Genomic DNA, 17,549 nt, shown 5'->3' on the forward strand with positions numbered 1-17,549 from the left:
AGTAACAAGTCCTCTTCTATTCCACTGTTTTCCCATTAAGTAACAGATATTACTACAGTCTAGTCCAGTGGTTTCCAAACTTTTTTGAATCACGGCGCCCTAGAACATCAGAATTTTTTTCACGGCACCCCTAGGCCAAAAATTTCTTACTGAGAAATTTAGAAAGAAATATTACATTAAGTAGATCGCGTTTATATGTCATCATTAGGGTCAGTTGTGTGGTGAGGGACAAGATTTGCTTCTGTTTGGCCACATATTTTATGACTGGCAGCCACCAGCACTGGTTTTGCCTATTATATTGACCATGAATAATTTGAATTGGTCCTGGACCACCAACCCAGGGCACCCCTGCAAGTGTCCCGAGGCACCCCAGGGAGCCACGGCACACAGTTTGGGAACCTCTGGTCTAGGGGGTTTATTTACTTCTGAGTATGTTGATCTCCAAAACGTAAAATGGCAAAGATTTTACTATCACATCACAACACAGCTAATAAAATCATTGCCCTTTTAAAGTTTAGGCATAAACAAGATCAGAAGCGCCAAGTTTTAGAACAGTAATTAAATCCCTAGGAGCGGAACTCTACTTTTAGGTCTATCTAATGTATCCTCCACTTAAGGTTATTTTAACTATATACATTTTTGGGTACAATTGTTTTTGTATTTATTGATTTTTATTTCATTATAGCCTAGGCCAGGCTTTTTCAACCAGTGTGCCGTGGCACACCAGTGTGCCGCGACCAGTTGCAAGGTGTGCCGCGGAGCCAGAGCAGCTTCCTGCACCGTCAGAGTGAACTGTTGGCCCGGGATCTTCTTAGAGGATCAGTCGTGCTCCGGCCATGACCTATGCCTTGAAAACGATGTGATATCATAGGTCACAGCCGCCGCATCTCACCACCCAGCCAGCCCACCTGCCTGCATACACATCTTCCAGTTCCCGCTTGCATACACAGCTTTCCTTGCCTACCCACATCCACACCTGCCCGACCGCCCGCTGCTCTGTATTCGCAGAACTCCACTATGAACAACCCCCATAGTGCACGGTCGTGTGAGATTCATCTGTGCTTATACTGTGGGCAATTATTCAAACACGGATAAAATCAAACTGAGGGTCATTCCCATTAAGGTTTTGCGACTGCCTTCTACTGTTTACAATTAGTGTATACTATTGTTTATTTCAGAGGTAATAGATACCTCAGTTTTATATGATTGTTATGCTGTGATCTTATCATTTTTAATTGTTATATGTATTTTAGTTTTGTCTAATAAATTGTTTTATATACTTTTGTGTACATCCATTGGCATTAAGCGCTGACCTGGTAATTTTCTGCATTTGTTTTGTTGTTGGAGGCTGGCTACCTCCTCACCAGGTGGCAGCTAATCCCAGGGTGTAAACATACACAGTTCTGCTCAGCGCCATAAAAACCTTTTTTTCTTTTGCTTGTATGAACAACCCCCGCCACTGAGGGACAGGGAGGAAGACAGCTGATAATAATATTTGTTATTTTATTTCTCCTGTGGGGAACAATAGTATTTCAATAGGATTTATGTGGGGAGAATAAGAACAATGTGAATAATTCATGTGGGGAGCAATAGGATTTATGTGGGGAACAATGTGATTGTTTTTTCTGTGTAGGCCAATGTATGTGTGGATTTTTTTTTTTTTTTTTACTGTGAAGGCCAATGTGTGTGTTTTTTTTTTTCTGTGGGGAACTGATGGTGTGCCTTGGCAATTTTAAAATATTGTTCAGTGTGCCGCGAGTAAAAAAAAGGTTGAAAATCACTGGCCTAGGCTGAAGATGGGTGTACTGTAGGTTGGATTGATAAACATTGTTATTCATTCTAAAATGGAGCCGATTAATTAATGGTTTAAAGCAGTGTTTCCCAACCACGGTCCTCAAGGCACACTAAAGGGCCCTACACATTGGCCGATCCGCCGCCGAGCTGCCCGACGGCGGATACGGCCGACGGGCGACCCAGCGGCGGAGGGGCACCCGGCTGCATTGAAGTGCAGGCAAATATGGACAAGATCGTCCATATTGGCCTGCATGTACAGCCGACGGGGGACCAGCGATCAGGGCCGGAGCAAGGTTTCTCAGCATCCTAGGCAAAATTTCAGCCTGCTGCCCCCCCCCCCCCCCCCTGTTCACCCCGCCGTTCATCTACTGGTAATACCAGCGATGAAGCAGGAGTGCGCATCAGCGCTCACCGCTCATCGCCGGGGGCATATACACTGGGTGGTTTTGAACTGAAAGCAGCTCAACACACCAAAAGTGACCTGCTTTCAGCTCCAAATCACCCAGCGTGTATGGGCCTTAAGTGGGAACTTCAGGACAGATTGCTGCTGTAATGCTACAGGCGTTCTACCCAATGTGCGCAAGAACTGCTAGACCAGGGCTGGATTAAGCCTTCAGGTGGCCAAGGGCACCTTGGGGGGGGGGGGGGGGGATGTCCTTCAGTGTAGTAGGACCCCTTATACTATCTAGTACTGATGCCCCTTTCGCTTTATACCACACAGTATGAGACGAAGTTCACATTATATCACACAGAATGAGCCGAAATTCACATTATAGCACATGGTATGAGATGAAATTCACAATATAGCACATGGTATGAGCCAAAATTCACATTATAGCACATGGTATGAGCCAAAATTCACATTATAGCACATGGTATGAGCCAAAATTCACATTATAGCACAAGGTATGAGCCAAAATTCACATTATAGCAAACGGTATGAGCCAAAATTCACATTATAGCACATGGTATGAGCCAAAATTCACATTATAGCACAAGGTATGAGCCAAAATTCACATTATAGCACACGGTATGAGCCAAAATTCACATTATAGCACACGGTATGAGCCGAAATTCACATTATAGCACACGGTATGAGCCGAAATTCACATTATAGCACAAGGTATGAGCCGAAATTCACATTATAGCACATGGTATGAGCCAAAATTCACATTATAGCACACAGAATGAGCCAAAATTCACATTATAGCACACGGTATGAGACGAAACATGGGGGACAGGGTGTCACACACGCAGGGGGTGTACAGAGCACCATAAGGGCACAGGTTGTCATCACACAGGGCAACAAGGGTAGGGGAGCACTGGGTGACACACACACATAGGCAGCGGGGGGGCAGGGGGGCACAAGGTGTCATACACAGAGGCAGGGTCCACACACATGGGGAATGGGAGGGGGGCAGGAGGGCACAGGGCTCTCCAGCAGTCACTCACCGCCACCATGTCCAGTCAACCTTAGCTTGAGCTGCAGGGTGTCACTGTCAACAAAGGAGTCCCGCGGCGTGGATCCAGGCACAGCCCGAAGAGGAGGCCGGCAGCAGCAGGATCCGAGCGCCAGCTTCTATGCAGCCCCATGGTGACGCGGCACCCGGTTGAGTAATTGGAGGAATCGAGGCACTCTGCACGAGCGGCTGCTGGAGGAGGGAGGGGGAGTGTGTGTCCGCCGTAACTGCTGGGGAGTAGTGTGGCTCACAGCTCCGGCACCAACCGCCGTGACTGGGAGCAGCGGTGGGAAGAACATGAGCACGATCGGCCATAGCAGGAGTTGATTTAAAAAAACAACAACTTCCTGGTCTGTGGAGAAGTACCGGTATGCCATACTGCCGCATACCGGCCCACTTCGACCACTCTATATACGTATATATATATGAACATCCACTATGTAATAAAATACCAATGCTGCTCCTCACCTGTGCTTGCATGCTTGCGGTGACTATATGGTGCACACAGCCACCGACACTGGCATTACAGTTACAATGTTCCGTCATTTTATTCTAGCGTATTTTATATATATATATATATATATATATATATATATATATATATATAAGATGTCATTATTTTCCCCCTTCCAGCAACCTCTACCTCTTATATATTTAAATTTCCCCCCTCATCCCCCCTTCACTTTACTGTATAAATGTACTGCTCCCCCACCCTGATCCTTTATACATACATCCTTTTAACATTTAAGTTCTTACAATTGCACGGTGAGTTCGTGCTTCGTGGCAGTCTGTTTTTTGTGGTGCGGGGCGGGAGTATGACAGGCGTTACCACAGAGGAGCGGAAGACAGTTGCTATAGCAACTGTAACAATATCCGGCAGCGCTGCTTTTTACTGTATGTGCATAGAGCCGCTGCCGATGGGTTACACAGCCGCTCACACTGTCCGTGCTAAAGGGATGCTGCGGCGCGCAGCCGCCCAACTGTTATCAGCCGCCAGCACGGACAGTGTGAGTGTACGGACCCCATCGGCAGCGGCTCTATGCATATAGAGTAAGCAGCGCCCTGCCGGATATTGTTACAGTTGCTATAGCAACTGTCTTCCGCTACTCTCCGCACTAATGCTCGTCAAGCATTCATCGGCAGCGTGAGCTGCCGCCCGCAAGTGGCCGGCGCCCATAGGCAGCTGCCTAAAGCTGCCTAGTGGTGGCGCCGGCCCTGCCAGCGATGAAGTCACCTGTGTTCAAGCCTGGATATCACTAAAACCAGGACTGTTATAGGCCCTACACACTGGCCTCCACACTCAAAGATATGAATGGTATCTCGTTCATAAATGAACGAGATACCGTTCATATCTTTGACTGATGTCGGCCAGTGTGTAGGGCCTATAACAGTCCTGGTTTTAGTGATATCCAGGCTTGAACACAGGTGACTTAATTAGTACCTCAGTTATTTTGATTTAACCATCTGTGCTGAAGCCTGGATATCACTAAAACCTGCACTGTTGGTGTGCCTTGAGGACCGCGGTTGGGAATGCCTGGTTTAAAGGGTCGCTGCCATCTTGTTTGAAAATGTAGGAATGAAAAATGATTTATTTAGAAAAATATTTTTGGGCAGTTTTGTCCTTTTTTTCCTGTGGCTATGTTCTGCAACAATACATAGCCACAGATTGCTACTATATAGTTTTATTTGCAGAATTCTTTGCACAGCTCCTGCCTGAATGTCTTTTTATGTAAGAAATCTTCATCTATCTACTGTAGATTTCATTTCATTTCAGTATATATTGAAATATTTCTGCTGTAAGCAGCTGCGCTTGTCTGTGTTAATAACTGTATGTAGCATAGGGGGGAATTCAATTTCAGACGATGGGTGTAAACTGCATTTGCTGCTGCGTTTAAACGCCGGCAGTGGCACCACATCTCGCACCTTCGCCTACCCGGCCGAATCCCAAATTCCTTCAAAACTGCTCGCTGTAGTGAACAGTTTTGTGTGAGATCAGGCTGCTGTGAAGTACGGCTGCTGCCGTGCTGATTCAGTTGCGCAAAATAGTTCGCCCGCTATTCAATTCCCCCCTTAGTGTTATGGGCAAATATGCTTATTTTTGTTCCCTTTTTAAAGATTGCTACCACATCCAATTTCTGACAATCTTGTGGCAATAAAACAGTTCATATCTATAACAAAACACTGGGTGCATTGATACATGGGGACGTGGTTACCATCCTTGCAGACGGCATACTGGCAGTCACATGACTGACGCTGGAATTCCGACACCTCTCGGAATCCCGGTGCCGGAACACCAAAGGTAAGTGCCACTCAGGGTTAGGGCCCGGGGGGGAAGGTTAGGGTTAGGCACTGGGATGCTAAAGAACATTACAGTCAGACTGAAAGGCTCACGTTAAGGTGAATTGTTTTTGGGTGATACAACACCTGCCAGCATCATTTTTCCATGGAGAAAAGGGGGAGTGGCCTGTATGGATAGGGTGTGGTCTGACAAGTGTACAGTAATCTGTGTCTTGCACAAACCACTTGCCACTATACATCCCGAGAAGAAATATTGCAGTGACATGTGTAGTATTGAGAGACGCTTTCCTCAGACAGTAGTTACACACTCCGGACGTCCTGCATCAGCAATGTGTGCTCAGCAGACAGCAGCGCCGATACAAAATCCCAAGGTGTGCAAGCGCCAATTCTCACATCACATGATGGGAGATCCTTTCAAGCCTACTGCATAAAAAGGCGCAAAGTGCATTTTATTCTTAGTTATGATCATTATTCTCTGTGTAATTCATATATAACACGTAAAAAACAAGCGTGACATTTGGACTGGCCATGCAGGTATGAAATAGCCCTAGTCATTAAGGGGGAAAAAGGGGGAAAATATTGCCCAGACACCATTGCAAAACTCCAGTGCAGCTACCCCGCAGTAGCTGGCTGAAATGCATCAAACCAAAGGCCCATACACACTTGCCGATAAAATGAACGACGTCGCTCATTTTCACCCTTCCTAAGCGACGTCGTTCACTTTCTCGGCAAGTGTGTATGCCGGCGACGACAACCAATGTGTGGCACTGCGAGTCGTTAACGACCCACGGTGTCTGTGGTGCATGCATGCTCAATCTGGACTGTCGGCCAAGAGCTGCCTGCACGGCCCAGCCACGGCGTGACGTCACTGAGCGATGTGAACAGTCATATCGCTCAATGTGTAGGTCCGGCCACCGACCGCCCGGCCCGGGAGAGGAAACACTAGACGCCGTCGCTCTTAGAGCACCTCGTCTAATGTGTATGCACCTTTACACCAAAAAGAGGAAATATCACCTTTCAGATAAATCAATGAATACATGGAGCTACGGAACGGTCAAATGTTTCTCTGCAACCTGTGCTGACTGAGCGACTTACAGACATTTCCTCCAGTGACTTAAAACTTCCACGGGCTGTTGGATTAAAAGTTTTGGAATGGAAGCTTCAATCAGAACAGGCCAAACTGGCATTTCATGGGCACTTCGTGTGCGTATGGCCTTACCTTGTAGACAATCCATCTCATTAAACTCCTAGGGGAAGATTCAATTGTTTGAAAAGTCAGTTGAGAGTCTGTTTTTTCCTCTCTCATAGACAGACACCCAACCGACTTTTCAAACATTTGAATTCCTCCCCCTAGAGTTTTATTTTCTTAATAATGGACATCCATCAATATTAGTTCACTTATTGTAAAGTCAGCAACTGCAATGGTTGTTGTCACCTTTAACACCCAACTCCGGCCTCCCACAAAAAGTTGAAGGACGGAGGAAAGTGAGATTTGTAATCGTATTTTAGATTTTTTTATTTTTTATTTCCCCCGTTAGGAAGTGGCATACTATACAGATCAGAGACTTTTTATACTATAAACTGTACAGGAAAGTATAAGGGGGTAGGGGAGAAAGAAAGAATGAAGGGTAGTGGTGTAAGGGGGGGGGGGGGGGGGAGCTAAAAGCAGCTTAGTATGTGTTAACTCTGCTATTCTGTCGGCTTAAAGTGTATTTTATGCTTGATCAACAGTGCCCTTTCATTATGCTTTTCTTTTCATTCATTCGGGACATCAAAGGGACACCAGCACAGTACCTGATCTTAAAGAGGAACTTGCAAGAGTGTTCTTAAGAAAACAGGGTATTGGAACCCACAGACCCCTGTGGACAAGCCAGTTCAAAGAGAATATTTCAACAATGATTACATTTTGTAAATCTTTTTACTGAGGACAGCTTGTTTCCTGCTTTTTCATAAAAAATAGATTGCGGCCATTAAAAACGGACCCTGGACAAGACTTTCTTCAGCGCTGAGACTCTATCAGGATTAAAGCAATGCAGGAGATAAAAATTGCCAAGGAGAGAGAGAGAGAGAGAGGAAAAAAAAAAGCCTCCCTAAGCTTAGATCTTCAACACGGTCATTCTGCTTCTCAGAATCTTAATTCCCCCGGTTCTACAATAAACTTACTTCACCAGGCGTTCGGAAGAAGATCTGTGCAAAAACACACACACACACACACACATATATTTTTAGACTAGTTTCTGAGTTGAGAACTCTCCCACCGACTTTTGCACCGAACGAGAACACAATGAGGGGTTGTGATCTGTGTTAATTAAAAATAAAAAAAAGGCGATATTTGAGATTTGGGAAAGGGTTAACACAATTTGAAAGAGACCTCAAACTCTCCAAGGCATGTGAAAGCAAATCTCCTGCCAAACCCACCCCAACCAAAACAAAGGCAATTTCATAAAGAAACTGTAGGTGGGAAGTGGAGTTTTTGACCTTTCCAACCATATGCAAGTTAAATCAACAATATTGGTTTGGAGGCAGATTCCAAGAGATTTTCCCATTTCATTATAGGGGGAACACAACGAGGACTCCTATGTATTTTACTGTCTCATTTTATGAAGAACATCTGAGCTTTCTGGATACAGACAATAGGGACGGCATCTGATCACGCCGCAGAATGCACCATTAACGTCTCCGATGGACAAAAGGAGGGCGCTGATCTTCTAGACTTTGCCAAAAACCATTTCTGTGTTGGCTCAGGGGCGAATAACCCTGTTGCTAGGCAGCCATGTTTATTTCTCCTCTTGTTTTTGTCTACTCTCGGAAACCTGAGAGTATTGGTGAACCCTATAACAATTTAGTGGTAAAAAGCAGATAGTTTCTTATATTATTTTTTCACATCTGCCAGAAGAAAATTATTAAAACCTGGATTGCGTTTGGTGTCTTTACTTAGAATACCATACACAGTAAACTCCATTATACAATGTGACATGGGACATCATAACCCGAAATCCATTTGTGGAGTGGAAACCAGGGTAGCCAAGGGAAAGAAGCAGAATGAGAAATGTTTTCATGGCAACACGAGTCAGAGTCACGAGGGTCTACGGATTTCACACCACTGACACTTTTTTACTTATGTTAAATATATATATATATATACATATATATATATATATAATACACACACACACACACATACGCAAGTCTGATTCCCGTGTGTAATTGGTCAGGGAGGTTCCTGTGGGTAATTGGTCCGGGGGGTTCCCGTGGGTAATTGGTCCGGGGGGTTCCCGTGGGTAATTGGTCCGGGGGGTTCCCGTGGGTAATTGGTCCGGGGGGTTCCCGTGGGTAATTGGTCCGGGGGGATCCCGTGGGTAATTGGTCAGGGAGGATCCCGTGGGTAATTGGTCAGGGAGGATTCCGTGGGTAATTGGTTAGGTAGGATCCCGTGGGTAATTGGTCAAGGAGATTCCCGTGGGTAATTGGTCAAGGAGATTCCCGTGGGTAATTAATCTGGGAGATTCCCGTGGGTAATTGGTCTGGGAGATTCCCGTGGGTAATTGTGTAAGGACATCCATTTTTCTGCTTGCCTGCTGGAACATATTTGGACATCCAAGTTGAAAGTTACACTGCACCAGACACAACATGCAGGGCGGCTTATGGCTGAGCCTAATTTGCATGTGATCCCTGTATCACCGCCACACATGCTTTCCACGAGACGGCTGAGGAATGTGCTTTCTTACACATTATACTGCTGGACAATAAGCTCTGAAAGGAAAAGGTTGCTGGTTGAGCACAGTACACAGAGACACACTCCACGCTAGTCTCTGCACAGTACTCAGCACATTATACAGACTTTAAGAAAGGCCATTAACAAATAAATATTTAGTACGTCGTCTATTTTATAGGGCTGCCGGATTTCACACCACACAGAGGCTGACGAACTACTAACTACGCTTCAATTTGTACTTTTCAGTATCTGCCAAGTAATAATGGGTAACGTATTCCAAAACTTTTGCAAACATGAAGCAACATATGTAAAGGACATCTCTCTCTACAGCTTCTATGGAAAGAGTGCAGTTATAATCGTAGTGAGAAGTGGAACAGTGTGTTGTCAGGTCCCGTAGCAACATTTTGGTTAGGGGCCCAGCGATACTGCTCAATCCTCCACATGCTATTAGCGTGCCGTGGGTGTGGAACAAATTTTGGGTTGAAATGTTGACGGTCTGGCACCTCCAGAGAAGAACGTTGCCTTGTTCCGGTGCACTGTGATTATGAATTGTTATTTCAGGCACCAAACGTCTGGCTCCAACGAGCGCTTGATCGGATCTTGCCCGGCTCCACTTTTTCCCCAGCGTATTGATAGGCTGCGCTCTCATAGAAATCGCTTCCAGACCACTACGTGTAGCAGGTGGCTGCGCACCAGGGTCAGAACTCCAATATAATTAGCACTGGCTCCTGAATATTCCGCCAAACATACACAGCAGTGATTAATATTTCTCTGAGCAACAGGAAAACAGAATAATCAATTGTATTGGCAGGACGGGTTCCCAGCTGCCAGTCAAACAAATCTGATTTGATGGAACTCTGAAGCCGCTCAGCCTGATGAGGGAGGCGAGGAACCGCGTTGAGGGGTGTATCAACTCAATGCTTTCAAGATGACCGCCTGGTCTCCCAAGCACCAAGGTCCCCCGGTATAAATAATGTACACTCAGCTGATTAGCTTATGCATAGGGCGCTCGGCAGAGTAAACACATAACGGTGCATAAGTAAGAGGAGAAAAAAAGGGACGGAACTTAATGTTATATTTTATTTATCCATTTTGCATCATTTGGACACGTTCTCGCTTTCCATTCTTCTCTTGTAACAATTACTGGACCAACCACTCTGACAGACGGGATCAATATATTGATCGGCCAGCCTGATGCAGTAACACAGCAGACTAATTTGATATACCATTATCTGTTATGGATGTGTGACTGGACGCTAAATGGGGCTGCAGGAGCAACACACGCAAACAGAAGCACTTTAACTATTTCAGCATGAAACACCCGCTGCTCTGGGTCCGTTCTCCAAATAGTATTGTCAGCCCTGATTCTTATATAAGACAATAGAGAGACATTTACCTGACTTACTGTACCTGTGTCTAACCGGAGCTTACAGAGCTATATGACTGTGTGCGGAATATGCACTAGTTATGGCAGTGTGTAGAGGCGCCTACAGCTATTCCATTTCAAAAAGTTATTTTTCAAATCCAACAGTTACAACATTGTATAAAGTAAGAGTAGCACTGACTACCTGCCGGGCCCTCTTGTACTAAATAAGGAAGGGAGATAGATGTGAAGGCCCATGTTACTAACTTCTTAAACTGGATTCATGCTGAAATCTCCAGCTCACAAGTAGATAGGTTGGAAACAACTTTACTTAACACTAGTAAAGTGTAACTTGTGAATACTGAAGATGGGTTACTGTAGGGCTGCCTCATACTGACAGTTTGACTCGACTATCCCTTTATTCTGCTTCAGTGTATGTACTGGACTTGCAGGATGCTGAAGTATGTACAAGGCTCACTGTGGAGGTTGTACAATCCGCTGGACATAGAAAGGCACCGCATTATCTCCCCATGCACACAATAAAAGTGTTATTTTCCCTCTCATGTCCTCATAGTGGGCTCACAGGGCACATTCATACAGATCATATATCAAGGGCATAGCTTGCTTTAGTCTGGGATAAAGGGATCTGAGAATACTGCACATCCTTGGTGCACTCCACTATAATATGAATTTATCTATGTAACAATACAGGAATGGCAAATCCACAGGCTCAAACAGCAATATAATATAGAGCAATGTCACATTAACAAAGAGACAGTAAGTAACAGAAATGGGGGTCATGCAAGTCGATCATCTCTGAGCAAATTGGTGATATAAACTGAAATTGTAATATATATATATATATATATATATATACACCTCCATAGAGAGTAAGCTCCACTGGAACAGGGACTGATGGTAATGGCAAAATATTTTCTGTAAAGCGCTGCGGAATATGTGTGCGCTCTATAAGTAACTGGTAATAAATAATTATAATATAATATATATATTATTACTAGTTTATTGGACTGGGTCACCTCAGTCTCCACCCCATCAGGCCCCACCCACTCTCTGGTATTCTGACTCCCATCCCCATCACTCTGTCACCCCCCCTCGCGTTCTGTAATGCAGCCAACCGCTCATCGCTCCATTCTGCCACACCCTGTGATGCTCTGTACATTCACTTCTCCCCCTTCCCCGGCTCCCATACCTCCCTTGTTCCCGGCAGTGGGTTCTCTTCTTCTACGTCTGTCCCATCTGCTTTGTAGCGGGAGTCGTTGGGAGCGCACATACAGCATTCCCCTGCACGCGCATTGTTTGTTCCCGGAATGACTGTTAAAGTACATTGAAAGCGCAGTATGGGGGTAATTCAAAGTTGATCGCAGCAGGATTTTTGATAGCAATTGGGCAAAACCATGTGCACTGCAGGGGAGGCAGGTATAACATGTGCAGAGAGAGTTAGATTTGGGTGGGTTATTTTGTTTCTGTGCAGGGTAAATACTGGCTGCTTTATTTTTACACTGCAAATTAGATTGCAGATTGAACTCACCCCACCCAAATCTAACTCTTTATGCACATGTTATATATGCCTCCCCTGCAGTGCACATGGTTTTGCCCAATTGCTAACAAAAATCCTGCTGTGATCAACTTGGAATTACCCCCTATGTTTGGCCAAGAAAACAAGTTTATACCCAATTCTGTTGCGATGCTTTGTATAACAGCAGGCAAGTGTTCTGAAATCATTTTGCATGATAATATCGCCACTAGGTGGTGGTGTTACTCTGATACTCTCAGTAGAGTAATAATAAATGCAGATACAAAATAATAAAAATACAAAATACAGAAGTCTTAGTTTAAAGCTCAGTGAAAATGAAACCTCTGTAATATTACCCTGACTCACTGATTTGGTCTTTGTGGAACATTGTAGACGAGGACAAGAATATATAAAACATGATATATAAAACATGATCCGCTTCATCGCATCAAAAATAACAACAAAAAAAAGATCAGAAATTTAAAGTATATAATTTTGTGGGAAGTAGTAATAATCACGAGACATGCAGACACTTTGTGCCTCATGCCTCCCTGGTGACACTGGCTTCTAGTGCATTGGGTGCATGCGCCTGAATATGACTCCCCCCGATGTGTGTAAGCGATAGGTACTCTTTAAGAGTCTAAAACAGGATGTGTCGGTGCTGTCTACTAGATTTTAAATCAAAAGATTTATGAGGGTTTCAAATCCACACCTGTGGTATTACATCAAAACGCTGAGCCGGTGTCAAGTTGAGCAATTCTTCAAATAGTGCAAATAGTTGTTTGGTTTTTAAATAGAATAACAGAGATGGCGAACGCCCACAACCCGGACACTCGCAGAGAGAAATCCGGCTACATGACATAACGGAACAGAAAGATGATAAGCAGCGAGTATTAAGAGTTCCAACTTAAGTGGAGTGATTATCAAAATGTTGATGTATAAGGAACTGGTCTGATTTGGTATAATGAGTTCTACAATTCAATTTAACTTTATGTGACAAAAAGAGACTCCAAATTTGGATCAAACTGTATGTAAAATGTATAAAAACTGATACAAAGGCAAAAGGATTTTACCCTGGACCCTTATGCTAGCTCCAAAGGTATGAGAGAGGAGGAGTTAAGTGTAAGGACCGATCAAACATTGTGGCTTGTGATTGGGTCTTCTCTTTTTGTAAAAGGAATATTATCTGGCTCTCCGGTGGTGGTGGGAGAGTAGCTGACTGTTCCTGATCTGAGCTTGGCCCTCCCTGACCTACGATTCGCTAATGTACTGAAAAAATATTATTTGGAAGAACTTTGGTACTGTACCTATGGATTTGCTGATTTTGTTTGCATCACCAGAGGACTGCATACATAAATCTGCAAACCTGAGGCAAGATAGGGCCGCAGGGGGGCAATTTGCAGTGCTAATCCTGCCGTTTCCAGAATAGATATATCGTCAACGTATCTGATTAGTTTTAAATATCTGCTGTTACTTTCTGAAAATGCACCAAAATTCCTAGTGAAACAAAATTGGTAAACTGATGCAATGGAGGACATTCATGAATGAGTAAAAACACAGGTGTTGCCTGTAGCAACCAATTGCATTTAGTCTTTTTGTACAGTTTAGAATATGAAAGAAAACATGTGACTGGCTGCTATACAAAAGTTTGGTTAAGTGTTAAACTAGATACGTCAGTTCTAGTAATAGGTGTACTACTTCAGATGGATGAATGACTATAGGATGTTGTGTGACTACCATGTCTTTCAGTACAGCGGCCTATAATACACAACTCACCCTATAAATTGTATGAATATAACACACGTGTGTACTTCATATATGTTTTCTGGCATGCATACCCTGCCCCACTGCCTACATTTTAATTTTCCTCCAGTTCTACTCACTATAGATGTGTACACTTTAATCACTTTAAGAAGTGGGGTAGATCCACTTAGAAGGTAACTTACAGGGACATTCATTCCAATGGGGTTTAAGAAGAAGAAATATGATGGCGGTATGACAACAACGTTCAAATCAGAGGCTTGCTTTCCTTTTGGTAAACATTCTTATTGCTTGCTATGGGTTCAGCCCATTTGTCCTTATTGAGTTCTGACATAAGCAATGTAAACTTTTAATTTGGAAGCTGGCATCTGATGTCACACACTCCAGGCACCTGTGCCCCCTGCCCAATAAAAACAGCTTGAGGCTAAATCTGCACAACCACCTACGGAAAAGTTTTTGCAAAAGATTTTTATTTACACTTCTAGTTACAGAAACAAGTAGCCTTTCAGAATGACTATATGTTGTATGCATTTGTCCCAATAACATGGCTTAATCACTGTAACCGTCACCATACTTGGAAGCCTCCGACGGTGACACGAATGGATCTGTTAGTAAATAACTAGAACGGAACAATGTAAAACCTCTCGGCCCAAAGCATAATGACAGATTAAAGTGTTGCAAAACCCACCTGAGTCTGTTGAGGGATATTTACAAAGCTTGGATCTCGCGGTCCAACACTCACGAATCGGTTTGCCGGGGAAGTGCTGGATGTCGAATAGGCTGCAGGAGAAAGGGATATAAACGTCAGTAATGCACAAGTCTACACCAGCAGGCCTAAGCAAGGCTAATGCGGACCAAACAAATATTAACTCTCCTAATACAGCATCATGCAAGCAAAACAAAGTCATCAATATTCTATTGACAACTCACAGGTGTCATGAAAGAGAGAGAGTAATTCAGTATTTCAGAAATACAAGTATATGAGCAATTCACTGTGGGAGAGATGTATCAAACTTTGGAGAGCGAAAGAGTGGAGCGAGATAAAGAAACAACCAATCAACTCCTAACTGCCATGTTACAGGCTGTGTTTGAAAGATGATAGGTAGGAGCTGATTGGTTGGCACTTTCTCTCTCTCTCTGAAGTTTGATACATCTCCCCCCATAGAGATTACGCAAGGCTGCAAGATTTCACACAGGAAGCAACACTAAGCGGGAGATTTAATATAGTTCCGGTTTTTCAAAGCGGCCGATGATTGCCTGGCTTTGATCGATAGATTTACAGCGGCAACAGGAAGCAATGCTAAACAAGCATGATTTAACACTGAAGCGTGTTGCTGTTTTAAATCTATCGGTCCAAGTCGCCATTCACCTGCGGCCATGAAAAAACTGCCACATAGTAAATCTTCCGCTTAGTGTAGGGGGAGGTTTTATCAAACCTTCTAAAAAACAAAAAGAGCAGCAGTTGTCTATAGCAACCAATCAGATTCTTGCTATCTTTTTATAGAATGCAGTAGATAAATACTAGCTAGAAAAGGATTGGTCGCTATGGACAACTTTTCTCCTTGTTCTTTTCAGAAGGGTTGATGCATCTATTTTTGCATTACTTCCAATACGTTAAATAAACGGACAAGAAAGATCCTGTATACTTTGGAAACATAACACACTGATTGTGTAAATGTAACAAAAGAGAATATTAATGCCACATCCCTAGTTGTAATGGTCAAGTCATGGTATTATGTATGATGTTCGTCATAACGTCCCTGGATTTACTCACATCACATTTATTGGTGTGTTTTATGTTTTGCAATGATCGTTGTTCAGCCAAAGAACATTCTGACAATTAAGATGACTTTTCACACTTCCGACATTACTACTATGACACTCCTGCTGCAGTATTCATGTATGTGTGTAATCCGTCATGTACTTCATTCAAAATCAGATGTTAACAGGAAAGCTATAAGCTGACTGTGACTTTATGCTGTGTCAAGTTCATAGCAAACTTTAGAAAGCAGAATAAAGCGGGAAAATAAAATGGGACACATGGACACTACAGCTGGAATACATGCACTATCCCGGTGGATGGGATGTCAGTGGTCATATGACCAACACCTTATTACAGGTCTGGTGTGTCTACTGTTATTTAGACAATATGGCAATATCCTAATTTAATTAGCTAGTAAACCCATAGGTGTACGTTAAAATTATTAAGCAGAATAACGTGCCATGCAAAACAGCACATCTATTCAGCATTCTGTCTGTCCAATGCATAAATCTGAAAAAATGCCTCTAGATAACAGGAATACAAGATAATGGCTATTCTGCAATTGTAGCAACAAACTAACAGGTTCTGCCTTGCTGTTTAAAATTTTTTAAGTCTTTGGTCTTCTTTACTGTCTCACTCTTTCACCTTTACCTCTTATTTACTTGTTCTGCTTTAACGTATTATTTGCCTAAATGATTTATTATAACAAATGGTTTTGTGTCTCCTTACAAACAACCGACAATGGTGTGGTTGGAAGCTGTGGAACACGCCGTTTGCTGTTTATAATGGAGTGGGTAGATATACTTGATCACATAGATCTGCCTCTAGAAGTAAATGGTCAGCTGAGAACTAAATTCGATCTCAAAGTTTAATGTATGAAAATTGTAAGTTTTGCGACTATTTTTTCTTTACACACTCATGAAGAGAAAGAATTTGTGGGTCTTCGTGAAGTCATGCATAGTCGACGGAGAAACAAGAATCGATTCAAGGTTCAAAGCTTCAATGCAAAAGTTGGGAGTTGGTCCAAGCCAATGGAAATTATTCTGAAGCCTGCAAGTCGTGAAATGACTAAAGTACTGTAATAATTACATTGTAGCTGAACTCTGTTGCAAATAGAATTGGAGAAAGACCACAAGCTCCATCGGTCTTTTGCGTTTTGCAAGCTGTCCCTATAAAGTAATTATTAGTGACCATTATAATTTATCAGGGGTGGTCCACATGACCTATCCAATGAAGGTCACCAGGTTAAGGGGCAGACGCAATTGACAGAACCTGAGCTGCCTGACATTCTATTTAAGTTTGCTAGGCTGCTGAATGTATGCTATTGTTCTCTGGGGGTAATTCAGACCCGAACGCTGGGCAGCGATTTTTGCGATCAGATAGTCGCCGCCTACAGGGGGAGTGTATTTTAACTGTGCAAGTGTGCGATCCCATGTGTAGCAGACTGATTCTGTGCAGTCTCTGCGCAGCCCCGGACTTACTCAGCCGTTGCGATCACATCAGGCTGTTCGGGACCGGAATTGACGTCAGACACCCTCCCTGCAAACGCTTGGACACGCCTGCGTTTTTCCAAACACTCCCTGAAAACGGTCAGTTGCCACCCACAAACGGCCTCTTCCTGTCAATCTCCTTGCAATCGCCCGTGCGAATGGATCCTTCGCACAAACCCGTCGCTGACCGGCGATCCGCTTTGCAACTGTGCGATGCACCTGCACATTGCGGTGCATATGCATGCGCAGTTTGGGTCTGATCGCCCGTTGTGCGAAAACGCAGCCTAGTACTAGTGATCAGGTCTGAATTAACCCCTCTGTCAGTCATTTCCTGCAACAAAAAGTAGCTAAAAGTTTCTGAAGTGTTCTTGG

The 17,549-nt window shown here is 43.7% G+C and overlaps 1 protein-coding gene across 15 annotated transcripts in view; it reads right to left on the reverse strand.

Annotated features, from left to right (window-relative positions):
* The window catches only part of NFIA (nuclear factor I A), a 338,982-nt gene that overhangs the window by 27,019 nt on the left and 294,414 nt on the right, over positions 1-17,549 (reverse strand). For all 15 annotated transcript variants that reach the window (XM_063939242.1, XM_063939238.1, XM_063939236.1 and 12 more), the window contains one exon: positions 14,614-14,705. In XM_063939242.1, the coding sequence (XP_063795312.1) occupies positions 14,614-14,705 (92 nt within the window). The remainder of the gene's footprint in view (positions 1-14,613; positions 14,706-17,549) is intronic.

Source organism: Pseudophryne corroboree, chromosome 9, assembly GCF_028390025.1.
Source record: "Pseudophryne corroboree isolate aPseCor3 chromosome 9, aPseCor3.hap2, whole genome shotgun sequence".
Taxonomy (NCBI): Eukaryota; Metazoa; Chordata; class Amphibia; order Anura; family Myobatrachidae; genus Pseudophryne; species Pseudophryne corroboree.